We start from the raw sequence: 21,319 nt of genomic DNA on the forward strand, positions 1-21,319 counted from the left end.
TTGAGGCCAGAAGACTCTGGACTCCTGGAACTGGAGTTAGAGCCAGATAGTTGTCAGCTTCATTGTGTGTGCTGGGAATTAAGCCTGGGTCTTTTAGAGGAGCTCCTAACCACTGAGCCATCTCTCCAACCCTGAGATTATAGTTTAAAAGGACATAATTTTTTAGGTTGATTTATTCTATGTGTGTGAGTGCTTTAGCTATACAATGTACAGGCCTGTAAGAGATCAGAAGAGAGTAGAGTTAGAGATGTATATGGATTCTGAGAACCAAACCTGGGTTCTCTGCAAAAGCAGCAGGTACTCTAAACCACTAAGCTATTTAATGGGTATTTTCCCCTCAAATACTAAAGCCTTCCTGATTAGACGTTTAAGCTGTTTAAGCTGTCTGTTTTTGAATTGTGTGTGTTTTGTTTTGATTTTCAGTGTCAACTGTTTTTGTTGTTGTTGCTAGTGTGTGTGTGTGTGTGTGTGTGTGTGTGTGTGTGTGTGTGTGTGTGTGTTTGTGCGTTACTCTGTAGCTGTAGTCCATGCTGGCCTGGAACTATATAGCCCAGGCTGTCCTTGAAGTTGTATCAGTCTTCCTGGCTCTGCCTGCTAAGTACTGGGCTACAGGTGTCAGTTCTCAGCTGTGCTTTGTATGTTCAGGCCAGAGGACAGCCTCAGGTGTTACTCGGCGGTCACCCGCCTGTTTGTTGATGTTTGAGACAGCGTTTCTCTCTCTGGTGTTAGAAGCACTAAGTAGCCTAGACTGGTTAGTTAGTGAGCCCCAGGGGTCTGTTTGTCTTTGCCTTCCTAGGGTTGAGCTTACTTGTCCCTGCTGTCTTGCCTGGCGTTTTTGACACGGATTCTGGGAATCAAATTTAGGTTCTGGTGCTGGTGAGGCAACTGCAGTACCAAATGAGCTATTTTCCTCACCCTTGAATAGCTTATGAGAGCTGGAATATAGTTGTATTTGGCTGTAAGATTATTGGAGAATGAAGGCTGGGTGTGGTAGTGCACACCTTTAATCCCAACACTCCAGAGGCAGAGACCGGCGGATCACTGGGAGTTCAAGGCCAGCCTGCTCTACAAAGTGAGTCTAGGACAGCTAAGATAACACAGGAACGCTGTCTGGGGGTGGGGGGGAGATTATTGGAGAACGAGGCATTTGAAATCGTTCTCAAAAGAAGTTTTACAACTTGGAATTGGATACAAAACAGATTGAGCCTGTACATCTCTCTGGATGTAGCCATCTGTAATGGCTATTCATTCCAAGCCCTGTGTCTTCATTGTGACCTCATTCTCAAAGTAGAGTATACTCCTTGGGAGACCCTGGGAATCTGCCTTTCTCTGACTAGTGCTATATTAACTTTGAGATTCTGATCGTGAGGTGTCTGTGTGAGTGATATGTAAAGATCAGAAGACAGTTTTGGGCGGCAGTCCTAAGGCACTCTCCTGTGCCCTTCCCCCTCCCTCTGACTGCTGTGTATGCCAGGCTAGCTGGACCTTGAGGATTCTGTGTCTCCACCTCCTATCTCACCATAGAGTTCTGGGGTTATAAATATGGACTACCATGCCTGGCTTAGCTTTTATGTGGGTTTTGGGGATTCAAATTCAGGTCCTCATGCTTGCTCATATTAGTCAGTTAAATGCTGTTACTAAACTAATCTTCATACCCTCAGTTATCTGCTGAGGCAAAGAAAGAACAGTGTATGAGGGGAACATGGAAACCTGTTGCTGTTGGCAGCAGAATTCTGCACTGTGCCAAGAAATGAAATTGCCTAGCTGGGGTGGTGGTGTACACCTTTAATCCCAGCATTTGGGAGGCAGGTGGATCTCTGTGAGTTCATGGCCAGCCTGGTCTATAAAGTGAGTCTAGCACAACCAGGGCTGTTATACAGAGAAACCCTGTCTCAAAAGCACCCCTCCCCCCCTTTTTAAAAAGCAAATTGCTTTGTCAACTAGTCTAACAAAAATGAGTAGCTTATTCTCTGTAATTACAGTATTCTGAATCCTTTAGTGAGTTATTCTAAGTAGTCATGAGTTAAAATAAGGCTAAAAGAATTAAGTTGTCTTCAAGTCTAGTATTTATTTCTTTACTATTGTCATAATAAATTTGTTTCCTACAGTAGCTTGGAAATTAATATCTTTTTTAAACGATTTGGTTTTTTGAGACAGAGTTTCTTTTTAAGATGTATTTATTTTATTTTATGTGCATTGATGCTTTGTCTCTATGAGGATGCCTGGTCCACTGGAACTAGAGTTAGAGAGAGTTGGGAGTCACCGTGTGGGTGCTGGGAATTGTGCCTGGGCCCTCTGGAGGGACAGCCAGTGTGTTTAGCCGCTGAGCCAGCTCTCCAGGCTCCCTTTCCTTTCTTAAGACAAGTTCACTTGCCACTTAACAGCATTTTTCAGCTTTTGTTTGTTTGAGACAGGGTTTTCTCTGTGTAGCCTTGGCTGTCCTGGACTCACTTTGTAGACCAGGCTGGCCTCAAACTCACAGCGATCCGCCTGCCTCTGCCTCCAAGTGCTGGGATTAAAGGCGTGTGCTGCCATGCCAGGTTCTCATTTTTTAACATTTTGTTTTGTTTTGTGATGGTGACTTAATAGCCCAGGCTGACCTCAAGCTCACAGCAGTCCTCCAGTCGGCCTCCCGAGTACTAGGATTAGTCTTGAACTGCCTTTTTTTTTTTTTTTAAAGCTTTTAGAGTTTGCTAGAAAATGTTTCTGATAGTGGGATGAGGAGGTGTGTGCACTGGTAAACTCAATAGCCTGGGTCTCATGATTTCAGGCTAGCCTAGGGTACATAGTAACACAGCTGTCTCAAAGAGAGTCGGGAAGGGGCCTCTTAGGAGAGCTCAGTGATAAGTATGCCTGGCACCAATCTCAGTGCCAAGTGAAGAGAAGCCTCACACCCCAACCAGATGCTCTCTGGTCTTGACCTCAGAGATCTTCCTGCTTCTGCCTTGATGCTTGGATTAAAGGTAAAGGTGTATGCCACCATGCCATGGTCCTCCACCCCCTCACCCCTTGCTTGAGACTGTATTCTATTTCTTAACTTTTATCAACAAGTATGAGTAGGAATTCTGCCCTTTTACAGTGGCATGACACATTGTGCTAAATGATAACTTAAATTTTCATTTATTACTATGAATGTGAGCATGAGGTCAGAGGAAAGCTTTTTTTTTTTTTAACAGTGTTATTTATTATGTGTGCAGAGAAGTTGTGTTGACTTTGGAGGTTGATGTAATAAAAAATAAAGTACCAACTTGGTCCCAGAGTAAATGTTTTAAGCTTATTTCTATTTTATATAAGAAGCAGCTTTCTGATCTACAATTTTCATACTACTTTGTTTGTTTTTATGTTTGTACTGGGCATTGAACCAAAGGCCTTATAAATGACTAGCATATACACTTGATCAGCGACTTACATCTCCAGCCCAGTGTACAAATTTTTCCTGTGGTATCTGATTGGCTTTACTGGTCTGAAGATGGCATATGCAATATAATCTTTTCTTGGGATGGTTGCTGCCATTTCTTTTTTCTGTTTGTATTTTAGACAAGCTCTTATGTAAGTCAGCCTAGTGTTGAACTCCTGTTCCTGCCTACTGAGCTTGCAGACATGAGCTACTATGTGGCCATTTTCATTTCTAACAGAAATGATCTTTTCTTGAGGACTATTTACAGCCTTTTGAGAATTTTTTCCTCTGTTACTTTTTTTTGTATACACATACTCACATGTACTTTTGTTTTTTGAGACAGGATCTTTCTCTTAAGTAGCCCTGCTGCCAAAACCAGGCTGGTCTTCAACTTTGATCTGCCCTGCTGCTTCTGGGATAAAAGGCCTTATGTTACACTGCGGTTCAACTCAGAACCTTTCTCTATGAACAGTTTTGGCAAACTTGGTTCATAATGACGTTAATGCTCACTGGTCTTATTAATCCACTTGAGTCTTTGCTGTTCATACAAAGTACAAACAAAATATACTTCTGAGCAGTACCAAGGCGGGTATTCTGAAGTGTAATTCAGAGAAGACTGTAGTTACGTACTGCTTTTATTCACAGGTAAGTTTTTTATTCACAAGTAATTTTTGTATTACTTTATCTTTTAGGAGGAGAGCATTCCCATTGCTTTATCTGGTAGGGATATCTTAGCTAGAGCAAAAAATGGAACAGGCAAAAGCGGTGCCTACCTCATTCCCTTACTTGAACGGCTGGACCTGAAGAAGGACAATATTCAAGGTCAGCTGGGTTGAGTGGGTGAGGTGGGGAAGACTGTCGGTCTATATTTGCAGCTTTGTAGAAGGGCTTGTTTACCTTTGGTCAGGATTTATGCAATCTAGACTTGTTACTATCTTTACTGTCTTTTTACAGTATTTGGCTTAATTGTCTACTCCCAACTTTTAAAGAGGATCTTCCATATTCAGAGTACTGATATGTAGTTGATACACAGTTGTGGAGATTCCTGTGAGATAAGCAGTGCAGGCTTTACTGCCCTGTAGTTAGGAAAAGTGCACTGCTGAGAGGTGAAGTGAGTTCCTGCTTATGGCTTGTGCAGCTGAATTGTGTGAGCAGAGCTCTTGTTGATGCAGTAAATGCTTCTGTTGTAAAGGCTTGAGCTTAGGGGATTTTGAGAGTTCAGAAGCAAATTTCTGTCTGAAATTAGTTCATATGATTGAGACTTCACCTCTAAAGCTTTTCTTAAAATTTCCAGCTTTCAATTCATAATTATCTCTCCTTATTTTCATATGATGTAAGTAGAACCTGAACAGGAGGCATTTACTACTTAAGTGTTTAGATAAGTGAATCTCTTCTGTCAAACAAATGCCACTTCAGACTCTTAGATGTATTATGTTTGTGTTAATGCCTCAGGCTGTTTTCATAGCTTCTTAAACTTATAAAAGTTGGTTGGTTGGTCTTTGCTTCTCCTTACTCTGTTCTTTGATATTTTCTAGCAATGGTGATTGTTCCCACTAGAGAACTTGCTCTACAGGTCAGTCAAATTTGCATCCAGGTCAGCAAACACATGGGAGGGGCCAAAGTGATGGCAACCACAGGAGGAACCAACTTACGGGATGACATAATGAGGCTTGATGATACAGGTAGGAAATGATTGTGGTAGCAGAGCTCTGACTAATTGTAGTTACAAGTGTCTCCTTTTTATGTAGTTTTGAGACTTACATTTAATTATGCGGAAATGCAGGTGGTGTGTGTAGGTGCCCATGGAGAGGTCATTGGATTCCCTGGGGCTAGAGTAAAGGTAGTTGTGTGCCACACAGTGTAAGTGCTGGGAACTGAACTTGTATTCTCCGTAAGAGCAGTAAGAGCTTATAACCACTGAGCCATCTCTTCAGCCCCCTGTTAGTAATTAATTGTGGCTTAGTAAGTTGCTTAGATACATAAAGCCCTGGATGTTCCACCAACAGATAAACTGGATTCAGTTGGCACACACCTGTAGTTCCAGCACTGGGGTAGTGAAAGCTAGAGGAGCAAATGTTCAAGACCATCCTTACCTACACAGTGAGTTTGAGGCCAGCCTGGAACATATGATGCTCTGTCCTAACCAAACAAGGAACCAAGGAGCAGAAGCCCTGGCCAGAACATGAATAATGAAAACAACCATTTCTTTCTTTCAAGAGGGGAAAAAAAAAATAGATAACTAAAAGGATAGTCAGCCTTATTAGTACTTTAGTTTTTTCTTTCTCTCCCCCCCCCCCAACCCCCCAGTTTCTCCATTTAGCCCTGGCTGTCCTGGACTCACTGTGGAGACCAGGTTGGCTTTGAACTCACAGCGACCTGCCTGTCTCTGCCTCCTGAGTGCTGGGATTACAGATGGCCAGCGTTTTTGATTTCTCTCTTTGGTTTTTTGAGACAGAGTTTCTCTGTGTGTAGCCTTGGCTGTCCTGGACTCGCTTTGTAGACCAGGCTGGCCTCGAACTCACAGCGATCCGCCTGCCTGTGCCTCCCGAGTGCTGGGATTAAAGGCGTGCGCCACCACGTCGAGCTGTGTTTTTTATTTCTTAAGGCCGGGTTCTCTCTTTGTAGACCAGGCTGTCAAACCTCAAATTCACAGAGTTCTACCTGCCTCTGCCTCCAAAATACTGGGAATAATTAGTTTTTAGTATTATTTAATGTGGCTTAAAAAGTACTAGATTTATATTAATTGTTCTAATTTTCTTCTTGTTTTTTGTTTGGTTGATTTTGGGGGTTTTCGAAGCAGGGTTTTCTCTGTGTAGCCTTGACTGTCCTGGACTCACTTTATAGACCAGGCTGGCCTCAAACTCACAGTGATCTGCCTGCCTCTGCCTCCCCAAGTGCTAGAATTACAGACCTGTGCCACCAAGCCCAGCTAAATTGTTCTAATTTTTGAGGCCAAAAACTATTAGTTATCAGTCATGCACATTTGTAGAAAGGAGGCTGTTTTATAACATGTGTATACAATATACATGACGGTGTATTTCAATTTATAAACATACATTTTCAAGTAATTGGATAAGTACAAAGGTGTATATATACAAAGTTGTTTATTCTGGTGTGCTTTGTAGCCCTTAAAAAGAAGGTATATTTAAATATTTCAGGAGATTGGGTAGATAGAGTGAGATGGCCTGAATGGCATTTCCAGAATTACTGACTTGTTTTTTGGTTGGCTGTTTTTTGTTTTTGTTTTTATTTTTTTGGTTGGATGTTTTTATTTTTGTTTTTTTGAAACAGGGTTTCTCTGTGTAGCATTGGCTGGCCTTGAACTCAGAGATCCTCCTGTCTCTGCCTCCCCAGTGCTGGGATAAAGGCATCCACCACCTTACCTGGCTGATCTTTGTACCTTTTTGTATTAATTTGCTTTTTTTGGTTTTTGTTTTTATGGGTTTTCAAGACAGGGTTTCTCTGTGTAGCCTTGGCTGTCCCAGACTCATTTTGTAGACCAGAGTGGCCTTGAACTCACAGTGATCCACCTGCCTCTGCCTCCCCAGTGCTGGGATTAAAGGCCCAGCTAATTGTCTCTGTAAACAGTGTTTGTGATGCTGAATACATATTATAAAATTATAGTTTTTACCCTGTCCTAGAAAAAACTTAACAAGAATGTATATATTTTCTGAATCTCCTTTTCCTGTAGTGCATGTGGTGATCGCTACCCCTGGCAGAATCCTGGATCTTATCAAGAAAGGAGTAGCAAAGGTTGATCATGTCCAGATGATAGTATTGGATGAGGTAATGCTTCTTCATTTAGAGGATTGTGCAGTACTCTGTGGGCTTCGCTTACAGTTTTCAGTGAATAAAGCAAAAGCTGTTTTTATTTGACCTTTCTGAGTACTTATGTTAGCAAATAACTAAGCCAAGTTCAGTCTAAATTTATTCAATGATACATTTTAAAAGCATGTTATGGATGTCTCCTAACCTTCCCTTTCCATTTGCTCGGTGTGAAATTATAACCTAATAAGAATCTCTTCTTCTAAGAACTTAACTGAGGCCAAGTGTTTTACCTGAAAGGTAGGTCAGCTGATCTACACAGCAAGTTTCAGGCCAGTCAGAGCCACACAGTGAGACCTGTCTTAAAAATAAGTAAAGAAATAAATAAGCAACCAAAAAAACCTTAGCTGTGTCTCGGTGCTTTATGCATTTAGCCTGTCTGTGTTAGTGTTTTGGTATAAAGTTACTTTCCGTTTTGTTTTGTTTTTGTTTTTGTTTTTGTTTTTTTGAGTCAGAGTTTCTCTGTGTAGATCAGGCTAGCCTAGAACCAGGGATCTGCCTGCCTCTGCCTCCCAAGTGCTGGGATTAAAGGCATGTGCCACCACCACCCGGCTCCGGGTTTGTTTTGTTTTAGATTACTAGTTTACTGACTTTTAAAGAATCATTTATTTATTATTATGTATGCAGTGTTCTGTCTGCATATACACCTGCACACCAGAAGAGGGCATCAGATTACATTATAAGTGGGTGTGAGCCACCATGTGGTTGCTGGGAATTGAACTCAGGCTCTTTCTAAGAGCAGGCGGCCTTCTTAACCACTGAGCCATCTCTCTAGCCCCAGTTCACTGACTTTTGACAAATGAGGAATAGCACTAAATATTATTCAACATTGAGTACATAACATGTTTTTATGTAATTTTTAAGTCTGATGAGGTCTAGGTATCTTAGAAAGTTGTTATGGGGTACAGGAAGCCTGTGGTTTGGTTGGTTGGTTGGTTTGTTTTAATTTATCATATATACACAGTTTTTTGCCTGTGTGTGCACCAGAAGAAGGCACCAGATCTCATTATAGATGGCTGTGAGCCACCATGTAGTTGCTGGGAATTGAACTCAGGACCTCTGGAAAAGTAGCCAGTGCTCTTAACCTCTTGAGTTATCTCTCCAGCCTGTGTTTTTAGTTGAGGAAACTGTAGCATGCCTAAGTGGTACCCAGCACAGTGAATGAATAAAACTCTTTACCCCAATTGGTTTGAATTCAGAACCTAACTTGGCTCGGTTTTGTAATGGGGTTTTGCTATATAGCCTAGCCTGCCCTTGAATTTACCGTCCTGTCTATATCCTGAAAGCAAGGTGTATGCAAACCACTCCCAGCTCAGAACCTATATGCTGTATTACTTCTTTAATGGAAATCATTTAAACCCTGTGAGAGGACTTTGAGTCTGATTTTTCCTTAGGTAAGGATTACAGTCTCGTGTCTGTTTCAACAGGCTCACCATGTAGCTCAGACTGACCTCCCCTCTCAGTCCCTCTCCACCACTTGGGTGCAGGACTTACAGGCATAAACTGCCATACTTGGCTCCTTCTCCCTTCTGTCTTGATAACCTTAGACACTGTATTAAAGAAACTTATGGTCATAGCTGGGAACAGCCTGTGTAGGCTGTACTAACCAAAACTTGTAATGTCTTACTCCTTTTAAATGTACCCTTTCTTTGTATTACAGGCAGATAAGTTGTTGTCACAGGATTTTGTGCAGATAATGGAGGACATTATTCTCACACTACCTAAAAACAGGCAGATTTTACTGTATTCCGCTACTTTTCCTCTCAGTGTACAAAAGTTTATGGTGAGTAGTAAGTCTACTTGGAGTCAGTGTCACCATGGCACCTATGAGTTAGGGCTTACTATCAGTATATGCTTTGTGCTACTTTGTGGGTTTTGTTTGGTTTGGTGGGTTTTTTGGTATGTTTTTATGTGATCAGTAAAGATTGTGGATTTATTAATATTTTATTTAATTTTTAAAATTTATGTGCATTGGTGTGAGAGTGTCAGATCTTAGAGTTACAGATAGTCGTGAGCTGCCATGTGGGTGCTGGGAATTGAACCCAGGTCCTTTGGAAGAGCAGGCAGTGCTCTTAACCACTGAGCCATCTCTCCAGCCCCTGTGTGTGGGTTTATAACTGAGGCTTTTGTTTTGTTTTTGAGACAGGGTTTCACTATGTAGCCCTGGTCAGCAGGTTGGCTTCAGACTCACAGAGGTCTTCTGACTCTGCCTCCCTAGTGTTGGGATTAAAAATATGTGCCACCACATCTGACTTACACTTTTTTTTTTTTTTAATAAACTGGATCTGTATGAGTCCTGAGGCTGGTTTATATGATGAGTTTAGAGACACACACACACACACACACACACACACACACACACACACACACACCTCTACACCCCACCCCACTCCACGCACTGAGTTTCTCTGTGTATCCATTGCTGTCTTGGAACTCAAGTCGGTAAACCAGGGTCGCCTAACTCAGAAATCTATCTGCTTCTGGCTCCTGAATGCTGTGATTAAAAGTGTATGCCACCACCCAGCCGTGAGGCCCTGTTTCCAAAAGAGTTATAATTTTATTGATTTAGCTCTTTGTGACAAAGTCACATATCCCATAGATACTAGGGAAGTTGTTATAGTGGTATCCAATGCACAAAACGTGGTTGCCCTTGGAAATTCTGTGTAGTCATGGTGATCTTTTCATCTCAGCCTCTGGGACACAGGCATGCACAACCACACTCATCTCTGACATAGTTAGCATTTTGAGTCTGAGGTCTACCATTTTAAGATCACTTACTTATTTTGTGAATATATGTTTTGAAAAGAGAAGCATCCCTTTAGAGCAAGAGACGGAAAAGAAAAAAGATGTATAAACTCAGGGCAAAAAATGGGGCTCAGGGGCAGAGGTCTTGTCAAGCATGCCTGGAGCTTATATTTAATTCTTCAGCACTCCCCACCTTCAGGGGAAAAGGTGAGAAAGAAATGCATACTGTTTTTGTTTTGTTTTTTGTTTTTTTGAGACAGGGTTTGTCTGTGTAGCCTTGGCTGTTCTAGAGTCACTTTGTAGACCAGGCTGGCCTTGAACTCACAGAAATCTACTTGCTTCTACATTTAATTTAAGAGAGAAACCCAGTCTTTTACTTAAGACTCCTGTCCTCTCCCCCTACCTCCAGAATTCCCATCTGCAGAAACCCTATGAGATAAACCTGATGGAGGAGCTAACTCTGAAGGGAGTGACCCAGTACTACGCATATGTAACTGAGCGCCAAAAAGTACACTGCCTCAATACACTTTTCTCCAGGGTAAGTAGTGGGCTTTAACTGCTGAGTCCTATCCTCTACTAATTCATAGTAAATTGGACAATTACATTATTTTCTCCACTACTTTACTGTAAAACAAAGTGCTACTGTTCCATAAAAAGTGGCTTTGGTTGACTTAAGGTTGAAATTGATTGACACAGGTGCTTTATTTTTTATTGTTAAACATTTTGGTTCATCCTGATTATTTAGATTCTTTGTGAATACATGTAATTGCTAAAATTTATTTGTGACCCGCAAAATCAGTACTGAAGGTATCATTTTGTAGACATGTGTGGTGTGGCCAAAAAACAAACAAACAAACAAAAAACCCTGATCCCAGCTAAGGTCCAAGAAGAGGACATTCTTCCTTCTTGTTCTAGCTCTCATGCTATAAATAAACATACAGTCTTTGAGTCCTTGTTTTTCACATTTTGGTTCTGTTCATGGTTTGATTCCAAAATGGTCCCTACACTGTTGGTGAAATGCTGACCTGTACTCTAAAGCTCAAGAAGACTGATGCACTGTACAGTACAGGGCAAATCTATTGGATAAGCTTTTTGCAGGCATTGGTTACATTGGTTTGGGACTATTGATGTATTAGTAAGGCATGCTTAAAGAAAAGGAAACAACTGGGCATGGTGGCACACACCTGTAATCCCAGCACTCAGGAGGCAGAGGCAGGCGGATCTCTGTGAGTTAGAGGCCAGCCTGGTCTACAAAGTGAGTCCAGGACAGCTAAGATAACATAAAGAAACCCTGTCTCGAAAAACCAAAAAAAAAAAAAAAAAAAAAAAGGAAAAAGAAACAAAATTACATGCTTAACTATTTACAAAATGTGGTCAGAGCCTCACAAGTACTTAACTTTTATTTTCCCTAGAAACAATGTTTTTTATGTATTTACTTGTTTTGTTTATTTTAATTATGTATATGTATGATGTTTCAGTCTATATGGGTTATGTACACATGAGTACAGCTGCTGAACAGTGCAGAAAAGGTGTCAAAGCCTCTGGAAGTAGAAGTAGTTATAAGTAGTTGTGAACCTAGTGTGTGGCTGAACTTGGGTCCTCGGCACGAACAGCGCTGCCTTTAACTGCTGACCACTTCTCCATCCCCAAAGCAGCGGGTCATGTGTGCTGGTCCAGTGTTAACAGTGGCATTTCCTACGATGTCTGCTGGGAATATTGAGTCTGTGTTTTGTTTCTCTGGCAGTGAGGTGGCCCTTATGAACCCTTATGGAGCAACTCTGCTGCAATAAATCCAATTCTCATCAGCAGCTGTTCCTAAGATTCTGGTTAAATATTTTCAAGATTAGCAAAACAAATGTTTTGTGTTTCTTACACTTCCCTTTTGTGCTCAGCTTCAGATAAACCAGTCGATCATTTTCTGCAACTCGTCTCAGAGGGTAGAATTACTGGCCAAGAAGATTTCTCAGCTGGGTTACTCCTGCTTCTATATCCATGCTAAAATGAGGCAGGTGAGTGCAATCCGAAAACTTGAATAGATCTAATAAAACAATTCTGCTGGGTGTGGTGTAATGCCAGCACTCAACGAGACAGAGGCCAAAAAAAGAAAAGGACACTATAGAAATGTCAGATCTCTAGGTCTATGCCTGAAATCCTAGCACTTTGAGGAAACTAATAGTTTGAAGTCATTCTCTACTAAGTTTGAAATCGACATGAGCTGCATGATATCCTTGCGGAGGGGGGGGGGAGCACAGAAGACAGATTCATTCACTCTCGGGTAATTTCTGGATTTCAAAAAAAAAAGATTTATTTATTTATTATGTATACAGTGTTCTGTCTGCATGTACACCTACACACCAGAACAGGGCATTAGATCACATTATAGATGGTTGTGAACCACCATGTGCATGCTGGGAATTGAACTCAGGACCTTTGGAATAACAGGTGGTGCTCTCAACCACTGAGCCATCTCTCCAGCTCCTGGATTTATTCTTTTAATGCAGTAAACTTAATAGATAGCTCCAAGTAGCAATTTAGTTTGTTAAAAGCAAATACAACTTAAGGTTTTGTTCCTCCGTCAAATTAGTACATTTCAAGGATTCTGTCTGCTCCCAGAAGCTAGTGATTCCTTTATTGGAGAATACCAATACAAATGTTTTCACAGAAAACACTGCTCTGGATTTTAATGTAACTCCTCCTTACCTAAAAGTTCTCAGATCCCTTGCCGGGCAGTGGTGGTGCACGCCTTTAATCCCAGCACTGGGGAGGCAGAGGCAGGTGGATCGCTGTGAGTTCGAGGCCAGCCTGGTCTACAAAGTGAGTCCAAGACAGCCAAGGCTACACAGAGAGACCCTGTCTTGAAAAACCAAAAATAAATAAGTAAATAATTTTAAAAGTTCCAAGATCCCCCATTGATGCATGAGATAGATCATAGACAGTGCCAGATTATATATGTATACATGCTATGAAAATAGAATAAATATAACAATATATTGTCATAAGTGTTATATGAATGTGATCTGAGTATATCTTATTATGCCTGTCCTTGTAGTGTTAAAAAATGATAAAAATGCTTATACGATAAAATGAGTGTATCACATAGACATTGTGAGTGATACAGCTTTTTGACTGCTACAGAAAAGTTACTGGACACTGATAACTGACAGTTCATCTGATAGCCCAGACAGTGAAATGACAAGGGTAATGTCTGTATACTGTAGGTGCACTGGACACAACAATGATTCACATATTAGAGTGTACAAAATTCCTCAGAAGTGTGTCATTTAAAATTTAGGGATCATTTCCAAAATATTCCATTAAAGTTTTCAAACCAAAGTTGATTATGTATAACTGAAACCAAGCAAGTTAAAACCAAGAATGCAGCTAAACTAGTATGTATGTGGTCTGCAAACTGATGGTTTATATTTGTATAAGCAAGTTTGGGGTGTGAAGAACTGATTGGGTAGGAGAAACCATGGTGGAAAATTTGAGTTGTCTACAAATTTTACTTAAGTAGTTTCTCTCTCTCCTCCCCCGCCCCCAACACCCTAGGAACATCGAAATCGTGTCTTTCATGATTTCCGAAATGGCTTATGCCGCAATCTTGTTTGCACTGGTAAGTGGGGTTTTGTTTGTTTGCTGGCTTGAAGGTGAAGTGGGTGCTGTTTAGTTCCTGACATTGGGGTCATGCTGATGCTTATGCTGCACACATGGCTGTAGACTAGGCTTTGCATTCGTGTGTTTTCTGAACAGTTCTAAAGTACAAGAGTGAGCAAACACACACACACAAAAAGGATTTTAAAAGTCTGTTTTTCCCTAGGCTAAGATTTTCTAATTTTTGGTTATTCTGTTACTGTAAAGAAATAAACCTAGGTAGGGTGAGAGAGGCACATAGATAGTCAAACAAAAATTAAATTTGCCAGGCAGATGGCACACGCCTATAATCACAGCATTCAGGGAAGAGAGACAGGAGGATCTCTGAGTTCCAGGACAGCCTGGTCTACAGAGTGAGTCCAGGACAGCCAAGAATACACAGAGAAACCCTGTCTCAAAACAAAACAAAAAACCGAACTAATAAATTCAGTGTCTTCTCAGCTATGCACTTGGACTTTGATGTGTTGGTATGAAGAGATTAATCATTTGAGTGAGTAGAAGGACCTGGAGGTTGTATACATTGATAAATATACTCATCTTTATTATCGTGAATTCTTACATATGCATGCACCTGTGTAATCACTCAGATAATATTTTATTTTAGAGTATTGGTTGGTTAATTGGGTTTTTTTGTTTTGTTTGGTTGGTTAGTTTTGATTTGAGACAAGGTATTACTGCATAGCCCTTACTAGCCTGGAAATTGGATATGTTGACCAGACTGGTCTTAAACTCACTACTTTTATCAGTTGGCCTTTGCTTCTAAGTGCTGGGATTTAAGGTGTGTATCACCACACCTAACACACGCACACATTTTTTTAAAATGATCTCTTTTAATTTGTGTCTGTGTCTGTTTATCTGTGTCTGTGAGAATGTCTGCCACATGTGCATGGGTGCCTGCAGAGGCCAGAAGAAGAAAATGGATCCCCTGGAACTGCAATTATGTGCACTCATGCCTTCTGGAACGAGCAGCAAACGCTCATTTATAACTTTGTGGGTTTATTTATTTACTTACTTGTTTATTTGTTTTGGCGTTTTGGGACAAGGTTTTTCCGTGTGGCCTTGGTTGTCCTGGACTCACCTTGTTGACCAGGCTGGCCTTGAACTCAGAGAGATCCTCCTGTCTCCATGAATGCTGGGATTACAGGTGTGCGTCACTGCTCCTGGCTTCATTGAGAAGTCTCTTTAGATAACTGTTTTAGAATATTTGACTAAGAATTTTTGTGGAAATGCGCTATAAATAAAATACTTGTTACTTCTACCCAGTAATCAGGAAGTAACTATAAAAATAGCTTACATGTTTTGATCGCTGTTTTTTGTTTGTTTTTGTTTCTCTTTTCTTTTTTCCTTTTTTTAAACAATCTTACGAAGTGCCCAGGTTGTTCTCAAACTCAAAGCAATCTTTCTGCCTTAGCCTCCTAAGTGCTGGAGTTACAGGTATATACCACCATGCCCAACAAGAATCCTGAAGTTTTTAGAATAAGCACCAAGTATTTATTCCCCATCTTCACTTCATCTGCCCCCCTCCCTACCCCCTCATCACATTTTCCCGCTGATGTTTTTCTTCTCTAAACCAAAGCTACCATGCACACCACATTGTAAACATCCATTGTTGCTCTTCCACATACTTTGTTGATACTCAGTGAATGTTTACTCTGTGCGTTATAGTCATACTAATATTACACAGGTGCACATACAGTCAGGGTATTTTTTTCTCCAGTTCTGAATTTGAGAATTTCGTTCATAAATGCATTGTATTTATGTCCCTTCCATCCCTCCCTGTCCCACTTCCTTCTACTCCTGTTCTTTTCCCTCTTAATTCATGACTTCTTCCTCTGTAGTCTTTTTGTACTGTGTGCTTTTTGTACATGGATGTGCATATGTGTAGACAATCCCCCCCTTTCTTTCTTGTTTTTTCTGATTTTTCAAGACAGGTTTCTCTGTGTAGCCTTGGCTGTCATGGACTCGCTTTGTAGACCAGGCTGGCCTCAAATTCACAGCGATCCACCTGCCTCTGCCTCCCAAGTGCTCGGATTAAAGGTGTGCGCCACCACACCCAGCTGACAATCTTTTCTTTAGTTTTGCCTATGTATATGTGTGTGTTTAGGACCGGCCACTTAAGATTGGGGCTCAGCTCTGAAGAAGAATATTCTCTGGAGGCAGGCGTAGTGGCACACGCCCTTAATCCCAGCACTCTGGAAGCAGAGGCTGGCAGATCACTGTGAGTTCGAGGACAGTCAAGGCTACACAGAGAAACCCTGTCTTGAAAAAAAAAAAAGAAAGAAAGAAAGAAAGAAAAGAGTTCTCTCAGCAGCTATTGGCTGCTGTTCTTCATGTAGAGGTGGGGCCTTGTGAAACTTCATATAAGCATGTCAGTTGGTGTGGTGTTTGCAGGCTTTTTGGTTTAGTGGAGTTTTGGGGGTTTTTGTTTGTTTGTTTGCTTGTTTGGGGTTTTTTGTTGTTGTTGTTGTTCTGTTTGTTTGGTTTTGGTGTTTGGAGACATGGTTTCTCTGTGTAGCCTTGGCTTGGCTGTCCTGGACTTTCTTTGTAGAACTCAGATCCATCTACCTCCCCAGTGCTGGGATTATAGGCATGCACCACCACGCCAGGTGTTTGGGTTTTGGGTGGGGGTGGGTCTTTGCAGGTTTTATGCAGTCAGCCATATTTGAGTGATTAACTTTTTAAAATTGTTTTGAAGGGCTGGAGAGATAGCTCAGAGATTAAAAGCACTGGCTGCTCTTCAGAGGTCCTGGGTTCAATTCCCAGCAACCACATGGTAGCTTACAGCATCTATAATGAGATCTGGTGCCCTCTTCTGGCATGTAGGTGTACATGCAGGCACAACATTGTATACATAATATATAAATCTTTTTTTTAAATTGTGCTGAAATATTTGGCTGTATATGAATGTATCTGTTACAGTTTTTTTCTTGCATTTGGGAAACCCACAAAATAGCTTATTGGTGAATGTTGAAGTTGTTAACTAAATTCAGTATTCACAAAAAAATAAAAGCTACATTTCCATTACGCACTCCCCCCATCCTCTCTGTTTTTCCATTTTAAGTAAAAAGTTGGGGCTTAGGAGCTGTGGGTACAATCCCTAACACTAAAATAAAGAAAAAGAAAGACATCGATCGTAGTTATAGTGCTTGTTCACTGATGTGAGTTATTACACTGATTAGTTGATTTTATTTATTTATTTTGTTTGTTTGTTTGTTTTAGTTTTGTTTTTTTGAGACAGGGTCTCTCTGTGTAGCCTTGGCCGTCCCGGACTCGCTTTGTAGACCAGGCTGGCCTCGAACTCATAGTGATCAACTACCTCTGCCTCCAGAGTGCTGGGAGTTAAAGGCGTGTGCCACCACTCCCGGCTTTCATTTATTTATTGAGTCAGGCTCTTCTCACGTAACCCAGGGTAGCCTGAAGCTCAGCATGAAGCCCAGTATGACTTCTTCCTCTTCTGCGTGAAGGGATTGTGGGTGTGCCTAGTCTTAATGTATGCTGGGATCGATCCTAGGGTTAGGGTTTTGTGCACGGCAGTCAGTCAAGCTGCTTAATGAAAGTGTGTGTGTATAAAGTCCTACCTGTTTGGGTGGCTGAGGGAGGCTGTTTGAAGCTGCCCTCAATCTGTGCTATGGATTGAAGAATGGCTTAATCAGAAAATAGGTCCTAAAGCAGAGCTTGCATACCATGCAGTCTTCATTAATAGTACTTGGCTTTGCTGTAACAGTTCGAAAGCAGCCTTAAAATGTTTTACAGAAGAATGGACAGTGAAAAGAAAGTTACAAAAATAAAAAGAAATAGTTGATACCAGGTGTTGTGATCAAGCACTGGGGAAGGTGCAAGAAAGTTGCTTCAAGTTCAAGGCCACCCAAAGTTACAGAGTGAGACCTCTCTTTATAGTTAAGCTTGCCCGGTGCTGTGGCTCACAGCTTTACTCCCAGCACTCAGGAGGCAGAGGCAGATGGATCTCTGTGAGCTCGAGGCCAGCCTGGTCTACAAAGCTAGTCCAGAACAGCCAAAGGCTATACAGAGAAACCCTATTTTGAAAAACAATAAAAAAAGTTAAGTTTAGCTGGGTGCACGCCTGTAATCCCAACCCTTGGGAGGCAGAAGCAGGCAGATTGACGTGAGTTCGAGGCTAGTCTGGTCTACAAAGTAAATTCAGGACAGCCAAAGCTACACAGAGAAATTCTGTCTCCAAAAAACAAAGATAAGCTTCATTGACAAGGAAGTAATATAAAATATTTATTACTATCCCAGGTGCTTATGCTTATTAGAATATAAAAATAATAGCTGTCAAGCTTCAGGAGAGATGGTGTATTAATTGGCTTTAGAGAAAGGGGGATTTCAAGTTTGAAGACTTGGGCAAAAAATGGTCCATAATGGCCGGATGTGGTGATGCACACCTATAGTCCCAACACTCAGGAGGCAGAGGCAGGCAGATCTCTGAGTTTGAGGCCAGCCTGGTCTACAAAGTGAGTTTAGGACAGCCAAGACTACACAGAGAAACCCTGTCTCAAAAAACAAACAAACAAAAAGGTTCATAATGGGGCTGGAGAGATGGCTCAGCAGTTAAGAGCACTGTCTGCTCTTCCAGAGGTCCTGAGTTCAATTCCCGGAAATCACATACGGTGGCTCACAACTATCTATTATGTGATCTGATTCCCTCTTCTGTTGCACAGGTATATATGCAGATAGAGTACTCATGTAAAACAAATAAATAAATTTTTTAAGGGGCTGGAGAGATGGCTCAGAGGTTAAGAGCACTGACTGCTCTTCCAGAGGTCCTGAGTTCAATTCCCAGCAACCACATGGTGGCTCACAACCATCTATGATGTGATCTGATGCTCTCTTCTGACCTGCAGGTGTATGTGTGGGCAGAGCACTGTATACATAATAGTAAATAAATCTTTAAAAAAAAAAAATAAATAAATAAATTTTTTAAAAAGGTCCATAAAATTCTTAAGGTATGCTAGCATGTGCTTATAATCCTAACCTTTGAGAGTCTGAGAGAGGAGCATGAGTTCAAGACTAGCCTGGGCCACCAGAGACCCTCTCTCAAAAAAAGAAGTCAGTATCATGAATGATTTTGGAATGATACCTGAGAGAGGTAAGGGAACCTAGTTAGGACCCTGTTGTCAGTTTGGGGGCTTTGCGTGTTCACTTCAGATACGTTGTAAGTTGTTTACCATAGTAGATGAAGGGCCTCTAAAAGCATAATCAGTGAATTACTTCTCAAAAAAAAAATTTTTTTTTTTTTAGATCTGTTTACCCGAGGTATTGATATACAAGCTGTGAATGTGGTAATAAACTTTGACTTCCCAAAGCTGGCCGAGACCTATCTTCATCGTATTGGAAGATCAGGTGAGTAAAAAGGGAATGGCCTCACAGGCATTACGTGATGAGAAATATTATCAGTAATTTTTCCCTTGTGAAGTAAAGTATAACAGCCATGAGAGCAGTGAAATCACACCAATTTAGTTGTTTGCTACTAAGTATTTTTTTTATTAGTAAAATGTTTTACAGGCAGGGTGGCTGGATGTGGTGCACTTAGGAGAGACATCTGTGTATTAAGAGGCCAGCTGGGTTTACAAGCTAATTCCTCCTCCCTCCCCTCCCCACCCCCACCCCCTCCAGACAGGGCTTCTCTTCTAGTCCTGGCTATCTTGGACTTGCCTTGTAGACCAAGCTGACCTCGAACTCACAGAGATCCACCTGCCTCTGCCTCTGCCTCTGCCTCTGCCTCATGAGTGCTGGCATTAAAGGCGTGTGTCACCACACCTAGCTACAAACTGATTTTGAAACCAGCTAGGAAAGGCCGGGCGTGGTGGCACACGCCTTTAATCCCAGCACTCGGGTGGCAGAGGCAGGCGGATCGCTGTGAGTTCGAGGCCAGCCTGGACCACAAAGTGAGGCCAAGATAGCCAAGGCTACACAGAGAAACCCTGTCTCAAAAAGCCACAAAAAAAAAAGAAAGAAAGAAAGAAAGAAAGAAACCAGCTAGGACTACATAATTGAGACCCAATTTCAGAGAGGGAAAAAAGTAAACAGGTTGCACGTGGTGGCACATATCCCATAATCTCTGGGCTTAAGAGGCTGAGGCTGGGGGATGGAAGGCCTGGAGAGATGGATTTCCTATTAAAAGACCCTCTAGAGTTTGATTCCCAGCACCCACATCAGATAGCATAAAACTACCTGTAGGGTCTGGAGAGAGTGGCTCAGAGGTTAAGAGCACTGGCCGCTCTTCCAAAGGTCCTGAGTTCAATTCCCAGCAACCACATGGTGGCTCACAACCATCTATAATGAGATCTGCTGCCCTCTTCTGGCCTGCGGGTCTACATGCAGGCAAAACACTGGATATATAATAAACAAACAAATCTTTAACAAAGCAAAACAAAAGAACCTACCTGTAACTGCAACTTGTTATTTAAAAAAAAAAAATTAGGTAAACTGCATAGTATATCACACACACACAAAAAAAGGCTAAAATAATTACTATATATTTAAAGTGAAATACAAGAAAACTTTATTGCTAGTGTAGTGTGTGGATATATTATTCAATGTGTGTAATTTGGCCCTATAAACAAGCATCCATTTTGTGATTTTTAAGAAAGTAAAATATGAGCTGGGTGTGGTGGCAGATCTCTTTAAGTTCGAGGCCAGCCTGGTCTATAGAGGACTACACAGAGAAACCCTGTCTCGAAAAGTCAAAAGAAAAACTAAACAAAACAACAACAAAAAAAGCATGTGATATTAGCATATAACTGGTACAAATCTCACACATAAACTTAATTGCAGTACCATGTACAGATCAAGTGGACTTTTAAGTGGTTGTTATGCTGTATTATCTAAGGAATAGTGGCTGAGAAAAGCCCGTGCCTACTCAGTACAGTTGATGTGCCAAGGGAAAGACTGTAAGTTGTTTTGTTTCTGTTTTTTTCTGTCTTGTTTCTGCCATTACGAAGGGCACCAAGCTGGGTGTGGTGGCACTCCTGGAATCCCAGTGCAAGGGGAGGTCAAGGCAGGTGCATCTCTGTGAATTCCAGGACAGCCAAGGCTACACAGAGAAACCCTGTCTCAGAAAAAAAAAAGAGGAGGAGGAGGCACCAAATGAAAATATTAATGCTGTGTGTTTTGCGACATTACAGACTTGTACATACATGTTGCTTTAAGACATTTTATTTGCCGCTTCTTGAGCTTTTTTCACACATTTAAAACTCATAAAGCACATTTTTCTTTAGGTCGCTTTGGTCATCTTGGCTTAGCCATCAACTTGATCACATATGATGATCGCTTCAACCTGAAAAGTATTGAGGAGCAGCTGGGAACAGAAATTAAACCCATCCCAAGCAACATTGACAAGAGCCTGTATGTGGCAGAGTACCACAGTGAGCCTGTAGAAGATGAGAAACCTTAACAAGCACGTACGTACCTCACGGGGACAGACCCTTCAGATTTAGGAAAGAAATGGGTTCTTTTCCTCTGACCTCATGTGCTAGCAATAGTTGCACCCAGTGTCATAAATAAGAATGCAAACCTAGAATCTCTTGGGTGAGGCAACCATTTGATTAGAGACTAAGCCAGTGGCTGGTTATGGTGGCACACAGCTTAATCCCAGGCAGAGGCGGACAGAGTTGTGTGAGTACAAACCCAGCCTGTTCTACAAAGGGAGTCCAGGACAGCCAGGGCTACACAGAGAAACCC

At 41.5% G+C, this 21,319-nt stretch overlaps 1 protein-coding gene across 8 annotated transcripts in view; it reads left to right on the forward strand.

Moving 5' to 3' along the window:
* DDX6 (DEAD-box helicase 6) overlaps nt 1-21,319 on the forward strand; it is a 72,098-nt gene that overhangs the window by 45,127 nt on the left and 5,652 nt on the right. For all 8 annotated transcript variants that reach the window (XM_084783373.1, XM_084783372.1, XM_084783375.1 and 5 more), the window contains exons 5-13: nt 4,090-4,219; nt 4,933-5,079; nt 7,089-7,183; nt 8,883-9,005; nt 10,377-10,505; nt 11,860-11,976; nt 13,517-13,580; nt 18,878-18,979; nt 20,857-21,039. In XM_084783373.1, the coding sequence (XP_084639499.1) occupies nt 4,090-4,219; nt 4,933-5,079; nt 7,089-7,183; nt 8,883-9,005; nt 10,377-10,505; nt 11,860-11,976; nt 13,517-13,580; nt 18,878-18,979; nt 20,857-21,032 (1,083 nt within the window). In that variant the 3' untranslated portion in view covers nt 21,033-21,039. The remainder of the gene's footprint in view (nt 1-4,089; nt 4,220-4,932; nt 5,080-7,088; nt 7,184-8,882; nt 9,006-10,376; nt 10,506-11,859; nt 11,977-13,516; nt 13,581-18,877; nt 18,980-20,856; nt 21,040-21,319) is intronic.

Source organism: Acomys minous (assembly GCF_964271855.1).
Source record: "Acomys minous genome assembly, chromosome: 5".
NCBI lineage: Eukaryota > Metazoa > Chordata > Mammalia > Rodentia > Muridae > Acomys > Acomys minous.